The 13,313-nt window shown below is 40.2% G+C and overlaps 1 protein-coding gene across 2 annotated transcripts in view; it reads right to left on the bottom strand.

Moving 5' to 3' along the window:
• The window catches only part of NSMCE2 (NSE2 (MMS21) homolog, SMC5-SMC6 complex SUMO ligase), a 210,215-nt gene that overhangs the window by 171,799 nt on the left and 25,103 nt on the right, over positions 1-13,313 (bottom strand). For both annotated transcript variants that reach the window (XM_027602694.1, XM_027602684.1), the window contains exon 3: positions 865-971. In XM_027602694.1, the coding sequence (XP_027458495.1) occupies positions 865-971 (107 nt within the window). The remainder of the gene's footprint in view (positions 1-864; positions 972-13,313) is intronic.

Below are 13,313 nucleotides of genomic sequence, written 5' to 3'. Positions count from 1 at the left end.
ATAATTAAGTAATGCTCATTTAAGTATAGCTTAAGTAATAAACCATTTTTAAAATTTCTTCTTCCACTGAATAGTAGCCAATCTTCTAAAATATTTGATTTTTGGCATTTTCCCATAGATAGAAGTAAGAAAAGGCAAATAAAGAAACCAGAAGTACAAGACATCCTATTACACAGGTATCTGAAATCAGTTCAAAGGGGAGTTTCCATTGCTCAAAGGACAAAGGACTTCTCAGAAATATTACTGCAATCATATTGCTCATTTCTTACTCAACCCAGTACTGCTGAAAAGGATGTCGCTATGTTCCCACCTTAACTGCCTTATGTGTTGTTCCTGTGACAGCTGGAGTCAACAAAAATAAGTTTGGCTTCTGGAAAAACTAAAATGTCAGCCTTCTTTATTTTTAAACTTGCTCTAAAACTCTCCCATATTATCTGATCCTATGAATTTTGCTATAGCTGCATATTAGTTAAAACTGGAGAATGAGTAACTAAGCCTGGTCTAAATTGTATGCTGCAGCAAACATAACAATAAAAACACGTTCTATGCAATTTTTAGCATTTTATAAAAATCTACTCACATTCGAAGGGGGCTTACACTAAAGATTACAAGACCAAAAAAAAAAAAAAAAACCCAGCAAGAAAATCTAAAATGGATGTAATATTCTAAATAAACCTAGGTGACCTAGCTGGGAAACTACTTAAGATTCCTTTTCTATAAACTTCTAAATTAAGAAGAAATTAATGGTTGCTACAGTAATGATAAGGAAATATTAAAGGCTAGAGAAGAATTTTGATGATGTGTTTCTGTTTTCAGGTCAGTGAGCTGTAACCAAATATTACCAGGTGAGTGGTATAAACTTACATGACTTATTGCAGATTGAACAGCCTTTACATAATGGCTTAGTTCCCGATCCATCATGGCCAATTCAACCATTGCCTTGTCCATACTGTATTCACTACTCACTTCAGCTGCAAGAAAAAGAAAGCAATTACTGTTTTCCATTTAAAATGCCATCTCTGGAAAAAGTTGCTCCAATATAATCCTTACTAGTCAATGATCTAAACAATTTTGTAAAAGGTATTGCATATTTTTTAAAGACCTTAACTCAGGCCTGCTTCTCATTCAAAATTCTGAGAATATACACCCAGTAGAAGAAAGCTCAAAGGCCGGAGTGGAAAAAAAAAAGTAGACTCAGACTTAGGAGTTTGAAGCTGTGCCACTTAGTTGTGTGATCATAAATCAACCACTACACTTCTCTCAGCCTCCATTTCTTTTTTAGTTTTTCCTTTTCAGTTAAAGCAGCCCGGCCATGTATCTCCACATGCACCTCACGGGATTATTAAAGATCAAATAAGAAAGATTTCCATTTCTAGTACAGTAGCTTATGCGGACCAGTTCTACTGAAAACCAGAAAAACACTCAGTTAAAATAAAGGAAGGACTGGAGGGAGGGAGGGGAGAGGGAGAGAAGAAAGGAAGGGGCAGAGGGAGGGAGGGAGGAAAGAAGGAAGGAAGGAAACTCCTTAAAAACAAGAGAGTTACAAGACAGAAACAACCAGGGCAAAATCTAGAGAAAACAGAAAAAGCAAGGCAGAGCACAGAACACCACAGTCACATCCCTCCCCCACGCCAGCTGGGTCTCTACTCCTCAGAATACAGAGGAACCCAAGTAATGCCACCCAGCTCCTCCAGGCTGCAGCAGGGTTGGCCCTGGCCACTGAGCAGAAAAGACGTAAGAGAGAAAGAAAACAAACCTGTTTCTGAAAACCTATGGCCAAAAGCCAGCTGTCCTGGGTTTGCAGCCTGGGTTCCCCTCACCTGAATGGTCCGGGGAACCCAAGCCCTGATCTTGGTGTGAGGTGGTCTCACACTGAAATAGTACCTCCAGGTACTCCCCTCTGAAGAAGACATTTTTATCCCAGGCCTCAATTAATTCATACAAATAATTGTGAAGGAGAATGATCAGATTACAGGGGGAAAAAAATAAAACAAAATCAACAGAAAAACCTTACAAACCTTAAAAAACACAAGAAAACAAGACACCAAGAGTAAGAATCAGCAGAAACACATCTACAAATGTTTCAGATATTGGAATTATCTATCAGTTAGAGTATGAAACAATTATGCTTACTACGTTTAAAAAATTAAAATACCCTTGCGTAACAGTAGACTACAGAGTGACTAGCAGATTGGAAAAGCAGAGAAATGTTCTTAAGTGCTTTTAAACTTTTTTTCAAGTTCTAAGTATAGGGGAAGATCAAGAACACAAAACAATACAAATTTTAATATTAAAAAAGCTGAATGAAAAGAATTTAGTAAAGCTGACTTAGTCACATTTGGGAATGCACACACTCAAAGATTCTCCATTCAAATACCTTAGCTCAGACAAATGTCAGGATTTCTCTTGTCTACTCTACAGAACAATAGGACAGATAATCCCAAAGTCAAGAAATAATATATACACTTACATTTGGCTTTTGAAAGTGATTGTCCTAGACTTTAAAATTATGTTTCAATTTTACAATAGTCAATTATAAACACATTTCAGAAAATATCTCCTGGATTAACTTGCTTCTGGTAGAATGTCTCTTGGCTTATATCACCCAGACTTCACAGACTGTATATATATATCCCAATATAAGGTCTTTTGTTTTTGAGGAGGGGGAAGGGGGTAGTACTTACATAAGAAAAATCTGTTATTTACATTCCCAAAATTAAATACATTTTTAACAAAATAGTGTGTGAGAAAGGACCCAAGTCATATTACAAATAAAACTGTCAGACCATCAATTACAGGTCAATGTTGTGAAAATGTCCAAATGTTAAAAGGGGAGACAAACTGTTTAGGTGTTGCTGATACCAACGTGTATCTGCTATGCGTACAGCAACTGTTCGTTAAAAATCATATTAATTACTTGATGATCAGAAAGAGAATTTTAAGCAATTTTATATCCTAACATGATGGTTTGTGACTTACATAAAGGCAGGCATTTTACTGTATTTGATTACTCTGTGGAAATCGATATAATGTTGGCAATCTCCCTCTGGAATTAAATGAGTTTATTTTTGAAAGCACATAAAAATGTGCTTTTGACATTAAAAATGCTATGAAAAGAGTTTGCAAAATAAAACAAATGGGATCATGGTTCTCATTATCAAGGTCCCAAGGATGCTAGCAAGACATGAACCAGACGGCAATTTCAAATTACAAGGCCAAGGAGACCTTGCCTGCAAAGGAGAAAATGAGTGATGGCTGGGTCAGGTTTGATGGCATGAAGCCTAAGGCAAGAATCTTTGGAAGTCATCTGGGGCTTCCTGCAGCCTCAGGAAAGGCTCCAGGGCCCAAGAATGTTGGGACAGGCTGAAGGACCTAAGTGATGAATAGTGCAGCCAGAGGCAAGGGGGAAAACACCAGAAAAGATCAGGAAGCTAGTCCTGAGAGGAACTGACACTCACGCCCCACCTGGATGTGAGCTAGGTCAGATCACTTCTGGCTAAAGTCAGTGTCTCCGTCCACCAGAGAGGAGGGCTGGAGACCAGAGACCTATGAACTAGAAGGAGTCCCACAGCAAAAGGAATCTGGAAGAAAGACCATGAGAACATACCTATCAAGTAGCAACCTTACATTTTAAGATTCTTTTGGTGATTCTTGCTGTTCTTCTTGTTAACCTTTATTTCCCTATTGCAATAATAATCTCTCTTAAAACCACGATTTGTATTCATGTTTCAGAAACACCTGGCTACAGAAGGCATAGGGAATCTGTGTCCTGCCCTACTAAACAATCAAGGTGAGGGAAGAGCATGGTGTTGCATGAAAAAGGCAAACAGGCCAAATAAATCCCCGAAGGATTCAAGAGGAACTGGGAATGAACACAGACACAGGGAGTTGGCTTTTGACTAAAAAGTGAACCGGGGATGGGGTGGGTGTGGAGGGACTGACCAGCCAAAGTTTCCTTGCCCCTTTACTGCCCAATATATAATCCCACTACCAAAATTCCCCCACTCTTATGGGAAAGACTTTCTAAAAATCTACACCAAACTAAATCCTACACATCCTTCAAGGGCTGAGCTCAGGCCCTACCTGCTTTTAAACCATGCCAGCCCGGAAAGATCTCTCCTCCTTTCCTTAATTTATCTTAACAACTATACTTGATACTTTGGCACTTTCAACCATAAACATTCTTATCTTCTTCTGTGCATTTGTCTCATTTCTCCAAAGAGATTTTAACCCATTTGAGGGCAAGAATGATGCTTTAGTGTTCTTGGGAACTAATAAAGAATTAACAGCATCTCTTCCTTCAATGTTCTCACATGGCATTATTTAATAAATTTGAAAATTAAAAACCTTCACCAAACTATAAATTGTCCTGCCTCAGAGATCTATTGAATTAAAGTGTAATGAAGACATCTGATATAAACTCATTCGCCCATTATATTTTCATGGAGATTCTTCCATCGGAAAAAGCTTGGCTACCAGCACGTGGGGGGCAAGGGAGGTGGAGGAAGAGAAGTACACAAATAATGTTAATATTCACAAAATGACAATCCCAGAGAAGAAATTACTACTGTACCACAAAAGCCTGGCATTACAGGAGATCGGTGCAGCTGATAAAGCATGAAGAGCAGTAACGATGATGAAAAATACGTAACAATAATAGCTGTAGCTAATAATTAGTAAGTGCTTTATTATGTGCCAAGACTATACTGAGCACACCATTTACTGTAAACCTCACAGCAACTCTTTTATCTGCACTTTACCAACGAGAAAAGTGAAAAACTGAGCAGCTGAAGGAACCTGCTCAGCACCACAGACGTAGTGAGGGGCACAGGGAGGCTGCCAACTCAGGCTTTCCAGCAGCAGAGTTTGCACACTTGCCTGCCTCTGCTGACAGGTGCATAACCATGAGGAGAAGGACAAGCACCTCCAACTCCTCCATGAGTATCCAGGGAACAAACCCTCACTGGGGAGAAAGTCTTGGCCCCCAGCCTCATCATTTCAGCCCCTTGGTGGTCCATTCCAAGTAAGACACCAGGCAATGTCACGCAACTGCTACAGACCTGGTCCCATAAAAACTCTTCCAAATTCCTTACATCGAGGAAACTCGTAACAAAAAGAAAACGATTCTCCCCCTTTAGAAGACTACTAAATTTTAATGGTGGTGAAGAGAGCGACTTGTTTTGTTTTTTTTAAGATTTTATTTATTTGACAGAGACAGAAACAGCGAGAGAGGGAACACAAGCAGGGGGAGTGGGAGAGGGAGAAGCAGGCTTCCCACTGAGCAGGGAGCCCGATGCGGGGCTCGATCCCAGGACCCTGGGATCATGACCTGAGCCGAAGGCAGACGCTTAGCGACTGAGCCACCCAGGCGTCCCAAGAGAGTGACTTTTCACATCAGCAAGGCCAGCTGGAGGGCCTGTAAAAGCAACCAAGTCGCCCACCGCATGCCAAGAGGTAAGGAAAGGGACTCTGGCTGCTAGGAAATCAAACCCGCAGCAGAGACACATTCAAGGGGAAGTCTTCTAGTAGCAGAGATCCTTCTGAGTGCAGCCAGTATTGAAACCATTCCTATCATCTATGCCTCTGACTGCCTCCCCCTGGCCAAATGGGGCCTGGGGAATCTAGGAATATTCACATTTCTTCGATGTGCCATTCAATGAGCATTTATTAAAATCAACCTTCGCTTGTATTAATCAAATGAACCTAAGTGATATACTTGAACATTCCTCTATAAGCCAATAACTACATAGGGAAGTCTCATTGAGAGCTTGGGGAGTCTGCAAGGCCTGTGTAACAACACATCTGGTGCATTAATTAGGAAACTGTTCCAAGAAGTTAGCACAAGAACTCACTTCAATATAACCCCCCGCCCTGCTCCAGCAAATCAAGTCCAGAGGGCACAGATAATCTCCGATTTACAGTATAAAATTATAACTGTTTCTGTAAGTATGTCGGTAGCAGGGCTGTCCTCCTTCAAATCTGAGTGTCTGTGCCGAGGGATCCTGGTCAGCACCGTCCTGAATACTACAGACTGTTAATAGTACCCGAAGAACTTTAAAAATGTTATTTAGACCAGAGAGGGCCAAAGAATGAAACCCATTTTTATTTTTTTTTAAGATTTTATTTATTTATTTGACAGAGAGAGACAAAGCGAGAGAGGGAACACAAGTAGGGGGCTGTGGGAGAGGCAGAAGCAGGCTCCTTGCTGAGCAGGGAGCCCGATGCGGGGGCTCGATCCCAGGACCCTGCGATCATGACCCGAGCTGGAGGCAGATGCTTAACGACTGAGTCACCCAGGCTCCCCGAAACCCATTTTTAAAAGATGGTTTCTCTTTCATTTTTCTTTTTCCTGTTCAGTGGCAAACCTTAGAAGAATAATGTCACTGAACGACAACTTCTTTTTAGACTCAAGTGCTCTGACATTTATAGAATATAAAGAGTGTCTGAATGGATGCAGTTGGCCTGAGTATGATTTTCCTAAAGTCAAACAAACCTATAATTATGCAATCTAAGCAGCCACGCTATTCATTAGACACGTCATCTGTTACCCAATGTCAAAACGCACCAACAGCAATATTCTATTACTATTCCCTGTTTGAAGTGTTGAATAAGGCATTAAAGTTACATGATCTGTACAACACTAAGCAGAAATGGGTGATTTCGTGTTGCAATCCCTTCAACTTAAAACAAAATTCATGAGGCTTCAATGAGAGAAAGGTGATAGCAGGAACAAGTTATAAAAGCAAAAGAGTAACAATCAATGCTAGTTGTCTCAAGTATGAAAGTCCAGGGCAAAATGAGGCCAAGAGATAGGTCTGAGAAAGAAATGGAAGGGAGATGACAAACTAGCTACTTTTACAGATGCAGACTAGTGTGAGGCAATTGCCAAGTCCTCTATTTATAACCAAAAGATATGGCTAATAAGGCTACAGCAATATGGTAATTCTCGCGTAGCACAGCATGGACTCATGAGAGTTTATCATTCAGAGTGAGTTCCAAGATTGGCTAGGGTCTCTTCACATATTATTTGCTCAATATAATGCCATTTTAGGCCATTGGTTAAAAGTGAAGGAGCAGCAGATTCTTTATCTTGGCTTCTCCAAGTCCAGGTGGGCATGGCAGGTAGAGCAATCAAACTCTTGTTCCAGACCAACGACCAGTTCGGCAGAAAGGAAGGGAAGGGAAGACATGCAGCTAAGAGATGCAGCCTGTAGACCAACTATTCTAAATAAGGCCCCTCCCTAGCCACAGCTGCCTAGAGCTGCAGCTCAAGGCATATGCACTAGAGAGAAATAAAGTCTCTTCCCTAAGGCCCAGTTCTGAGGTTTGGGAAACACAGTTGAAACAGGGCCAAGCACATGTAGTACCTAGTAGAGCCAAGCAAGTTCTCTTAGCAACCCCTCAGGTCCTCAGTAGAATTGCCTTCAGTGAAACAGACATGAAAAAGAGGACATTTTCCCTCCTCTTTCCTCTAACACGTCCATACACATCTGGGTACCACCTCTCTACACTACCAGATGTCTTTTTGCTTCGCTCTGCTGTTCTCTATGGTCTCAGCCACAGATCCCTTTCCTGAATCCTCCCTAATCTCCAGAGTAGGACCAAATGCTTCATGTCTTATAGGTCCATAAAACTTCCCTACCTTTACAACTAGGACATGTGTGAATGTGTGTGTGTTAGGGGGGCACACCCTCAAGACAAATTTCATCTGCTTATCCCTTCCAACTTTTTGTTCCTGATTCAATTATATAGTTCTGTCCCTGGCCAAGTTGTTTCCTGAAATCTGTCCTAAACAAATAAAAACTGCAGAATCTGGTGTTCTTTATTCTACAAAGTCATACGGGCATGTCTGAACAGGAACAATACGAATTACATATAGTTGATTAAATTAACTCCATGCATTTGATCAATAAAATGCCAGACTAAGACAAAGCAGCCATTTAGTGTTCTTCTGGGGTTGCTGACTCCAATTCAACATGAATCACACACCTAGAAGGATCTGATAAATATCCACACCATAAAGTACATATGTCCATTCTGGCAAGGAGCAGGGAAGAAAACGAGGCAGGGAATTGCCTGGCTGGATTTTAAATTTCCTAGAACAGATGGAACATGGAATAGAGAGATTTTACTTTTTGAAACAAATCTCTTCCTAATCTCTTCAGAGATTCTTCTATATTTTGTAAACAAGAAATTTCGTCTTTCAGGATGAACTCAAACAAATGACAGTATAAATCATACCTTTCCCTCCCTCCACAAAAAAACAAAAAACAAAACAAAACAACCCCTTCCTCTCTTAAAATACAGCTCCAACTATCTCTAGCAACATATACCTACATACACACCTACCTCTGTGAGTGGGTGTGTGTGTATGTTTTTCCTGGCAGCCTAGTATTAAGCAATCATTATATATTCATCAGGAGTCAAATTTAATGACTTACTCACTGCTTGAGCAATATTTAATAGAAACTTGTTACTTCTCACTACACTGTACTTTAGCCATAATTATTCCTCCCCACAGATATTAGTGTGGAGGAAAAGTAAAAACCAAATCCACATTCTATAACTGCCTCCCACCAGAAATAATAGTGAAGAGTAGAACAGAGTTATGGTACAAACTGGTACGCAACTATAAACGCAGCGAATGTGGGGGAAATCTTCAAGAAATATTGATCTTTACAATCCTCTTTACTCATCCATACAATTTTCTTGTCAATAATACAGAAGAAGGAAGTTGTATAATACAGGAACTCAAAAAGCCAGCTCTGGAGTCAGGTTATACTCAAATCTAGGCTCTATTAACTTTCTAGCTATGCAGTCTTTGGTCAGTCACCATATTAGAGTTTCCTCTTCTGTGGAATGGGTACAATAACGTATTTAACTCATAAAGCCAAGGTAAGGACTAAATGAGAAAACACAGACAAGGGCGCCTGGGTGGCTCAGTTGGTTAAGCGACTGCCTTCGGCTCAGGTCATGATCCTGGAGTCCCGGGATCGAGTCCCGCGTCGGGCTCCCTGCTCGGCAGGGAGTCTGCTTCTCCCTCTGACCCTCTTCCCTCTCGTGCTCTCTATCTCTCATTCTCTCTCTCAAATAAATAAATAAAATCTTTAAAAAAAAAAAAAGAAAACACAGACAAAATGATCAGCACAGGGCCTGGCCCATGGTAAGCACAAACAAAAAATCTTGTCATTATAATTACCGCCGAATGGAAAACTACTCTGCAAATGTAATTAGCCTAAATGCTGAAAGCATTTTACTCTTAGAACCAAAAGGTATCAAGTGAAGGTCACCTCCATAACTCTCTCAGCTGTTTTTTCTAACTTGAGACCAAAGCACTAAGTTGAACTCACAAAACTGCAATCCTCAATGAGAAGCTCTGTCAACTTACCCCTACCAACTCATATCCAGAAGCCCATTTACCTAGTATATGCTTAAGTACTTACTATATGCCAGGCAGAGGGGAAAAAATGCGTTCAAGCAAGGAGCAGCTAGCTACTCCTGCCCACAGAAGGTAGGAAAGGTTTAACAGGTGAGGGGATAAATGTGTACTGTATCTTGAAAGATGAGTAGGTGTGCACCAGATGTTCACCAGACTGAAGCAGAGGCTAAACAAATGCTCTCACCCCTATCCACAGAGGCTGAATTCGGGTTTAAATTCTCAAACAAAAACACTGGGGATGAGAAAAGAGGAGAAAGATATAGATTAAAAAAAAGAAGAAGAACAAATCTTCACTGAATACTGACAACGTGCACTTTGAACATACTACTCATTCTATCCTTTGTTACAACAATGTGAATTAGGTGTTATTAAAAGTAATTCAAGAAGGAAACGGATACTCATAGAGGTTAAATCATTTGCCCCAGGTCACACAGTTAATACACGGTGACGTTAGAAACTGACCTCAGGTCTAACTTTAAAGTTAGCATGGAAGGCACATGCTATAAGGGTCTGAACTACTACACACAAGAAAATAACCCGCTCATGCAAAAGTCACGGGCTAACAAATGATCAGTTCTCTAGATAAAGGAATTCTCCTAAACCTTACCTTTTTGTAAGAGAGAAAGAGCAAGTAAAATTGACTTACATAGTTCTACCCCAGAGTAATGGAGACCATCTTTCATTATATAGACAGGTATCTCCTTAGAACATATAGTTAATATTCCATAAACCACCATGGTAAAGGTGTAACTCAAAATATTGCTTGAAATAAATTCTACGAAGGATTAGGTTCACAAAATCGTAGAAACGGTCTCTGGATACAGTCTAGTCTCTACTAGTCATCAGAAGCCCTATGAATCCCAGGCTATGGGTAGCTACCATTTTAAAACATACCCACAGGGCCGCCTGGGTGGCTCAGTGGGTTAAGTGTGGGCCTTCAGCTCATGTCACGATCCCAGGGTCCCAGGATCCTACATCAGGCTCCCTGCTCAGCGGGGAGTCTGCTTCTCCCCCTGCTCCGCCCCCTCTCAAAAATAAATAAATGAATATATAAAATAAGTAAAGCATGTGGTTGAGAATTAAGCACACAGCTGAAAAACTCAAACAGCATAATCATGTGGTGTCTCCAATCCCCAAACTCCCTCCCCAGAAGCAACCATTCTAATGAGGTTATCATTCCATGGAAATATTCTATGTATAAGGAACCCTCTTTTAAAAAGGACAACAGAAATTAAAGCAAACAAATATATCAGAGAATACAACATGAACATATTAAAAACAAGAAAGGAGAGATGCTAAACAAAGAATACAATATGGGTGGTTAGAGGGGAACTTACATTCACTCATTGAATAAATATTTACCAAGCACAGACCATGTGCCTGGCACTCTGTTCGGTGGCCTGGACAGAGCAGCAAAGAAGGTAAACCCTGCACCTTTTCTCAAACAGCTTATACAAATTTCCACTTCACGCAAAAATTTCGAAAAAGCCCTGATAGGACTACCCTGCCTGTGTTTGGCTCTTGGTGTGGTGGGAAAGCCTGTTCTCTGCCAAACAGCTCTAATTATTAGAGCCCTTCCAAAGAGAGAGCTGATTCATCACCACCCTAGAACAATTCTAGGCAATGACAACAATCAATGTGAATTGTTCTCACACACATTAACTTATTTACACCTCAAAAACTCCATATAGTGATTTTACTCTGTTTTATATGGCTGAGGAAACTGAGGCTCAGAGAAGTTAAGTGATTCACTGAAGTCATGCCCCAATATCAGAAGTAGGACTTGAACCCTAGTCCTCAACAGCAGAGCTGCAGAAGAGCTATTAGTGAGCCACACAGAAACAGTCGACTCTCCCAGAGCAGTTTTTCAAAGATCTGAAGGTGGCTCTTAAGTATTTCCTACCTTTAAGTCTTTGCTTCTCCAGGATAAATAATGATCAAGTTCATTCAACCCAGCTGACCTGCCTTCATTTAAATGTGCTTCATTTGCTAGTGTCCCTTTTACAGATGGACTCCCAAAATTAAAAACAATTACAGCCATGGGTTAACCAGTGAAGGCTAGGATAACACCATTATTACATGTGTACCGCTGCGATCATGTGTTGATTACTAGTTTTCTTTCAAGAAATTAAATAATAACATTTACTGAGCACTCACTATGTGCCAGACACTATGCTAAGCAACTTATACACATCATTTCATTCAATCCTTATAATAACTCTGTGAAGGAGACACCATCATTATCCCTATCCAATGGAACAAAAAAATGGGCTCAGAGAGGTTAAGTACCCTGAACCAAGGTTATACAGCCAATGAGCTGTAGAGGGAACATTCAAATGGGGGGGTCTATTAAATAACAGAATCCATTTTCCTAACTATCTCAATAACCATCACCCTCTGGGCATAACACATTTCTCCATGTCCTAAGACTTTGCCAAATGGCTTCCTAAGATGTATCCATATTAGACTAAAACTCATCCCTACTGTACCAGGGCAACCACAATTTAAAAAAGGGGGGGGGTGAAGAGGAACTAGGGTAATCAAGCTCATAAATGAGACTGCTACTCAAAAAAAGGTTAATGATCTTTTGCTTGCACATGGACAGCAACTGCCTTAGACCAGCCTATCTCCGTATTCATTTTAAATAAATGTATACCAGGAAAAAATTTCAAATGGGGTCAGCCTACTTTAAAATAGAAAGTTAATGAAACAGAAATTAAGTCCTCAAAAAATATAAAAATAAGTGAGGGGCACCTGGGTGATTCAGTCAGTTAAGTGTCCAACTCTTGAGTTCAGCTCAGGTCTTGATCTCAGGGTCATGAGTTCAAGCCCTACATTGGGCTCCATGCTGGGCACGGAGCCTACTCTAAAAAATATATATATATTATAGGGGCGCCTGGGTGGCTCAGTCGTTAGGCGTCTGCCTTTAGCTCAATCATGATCCCAGGGTCCTGGGATCGAGCCCCGCATCGGGCTCCCTGCTCCGCGGGGAGCCTGCTTCTCCCTCTCCCACTCCCCCTGCTTGTGTTCCCTCTGTCGCTCTCTCTGTCAAATAAATAAATAAAATCTTTTATATATATATTATAAAAATACGCTTGAGAAGATCTGATTAGAAGTTCGTTAGATTATAAAATCTACGATGACAGGAACTGTAATCTCTGTTATTCTCAAGTGTTGGTCTAAATGAGTAGTTTGTTCTGAGAAACATTTCAAGGAAAGAGAGGCACAGTCACAAGAGGAGGGAACAACTGTATGTTCCATTCCTGCCAGAGGAGAATTTCTATGCTTGTTATTTTCGGAAAAGTAAAATAAATTTGATTTGTAGTGAACATGGCATAATGTAAAACGTGTCAAGTTATACCTGAGACTAATTAACAGTGTCAACTATACTCAAAAATAAATCTGATTTCACGAGAACAATGGCAAATCAATCTGTCAAAACTTAAATCACTGACAGCTCCAGAAAATAAATCGATCATAATTTGCCACAAACATTGTAATACCTATCCCACCTGATACAGCATATTCCCTTATAGTTGTACCTACGCATAGTGCACGTTCTTGAGAAGAACTTACAATTCTTTGTTTTCATTACATATCTCACCATTTCTAAGATGTTTTATTTTCATAACTTTGACTTAAATCAGTAGTGACTCCCAAAATTGCTTGTCTTGCCTCCTTTAAAAAAACCTCTTTCCTCTTTAACAAAGAAATAATGATCCATAAACACTTCAATCTACTAGAAACAGCTCAGAGAACTCTGTTGGGGAAAGTAAACTACTTCTGGAACGGGAATTATCAGCCACTAATATCTGTTTCTGGATGACACTTATAAGGGACTGCAAAGTTAAGAGATAAAGAACTATGAATATTC

Source organism: Zalophus californianus, chromosome 4 (genome assembly GCF_009762305.2).
Source record: "Zalophus californianus isolate mZalCal1 chromosome 4, mZalCal1.pri.v2, whole genome shotgun sequence".
Classification (NCBI taxonomy): Eukaryota; Metazoa; Chordata; class Mammalia; order Carnivora; family Otariidae; genus Zalophus; species Zalophus californianus.
This window is presented reverse-complemented; position numbering and strand designations above follow the sequence as displayed.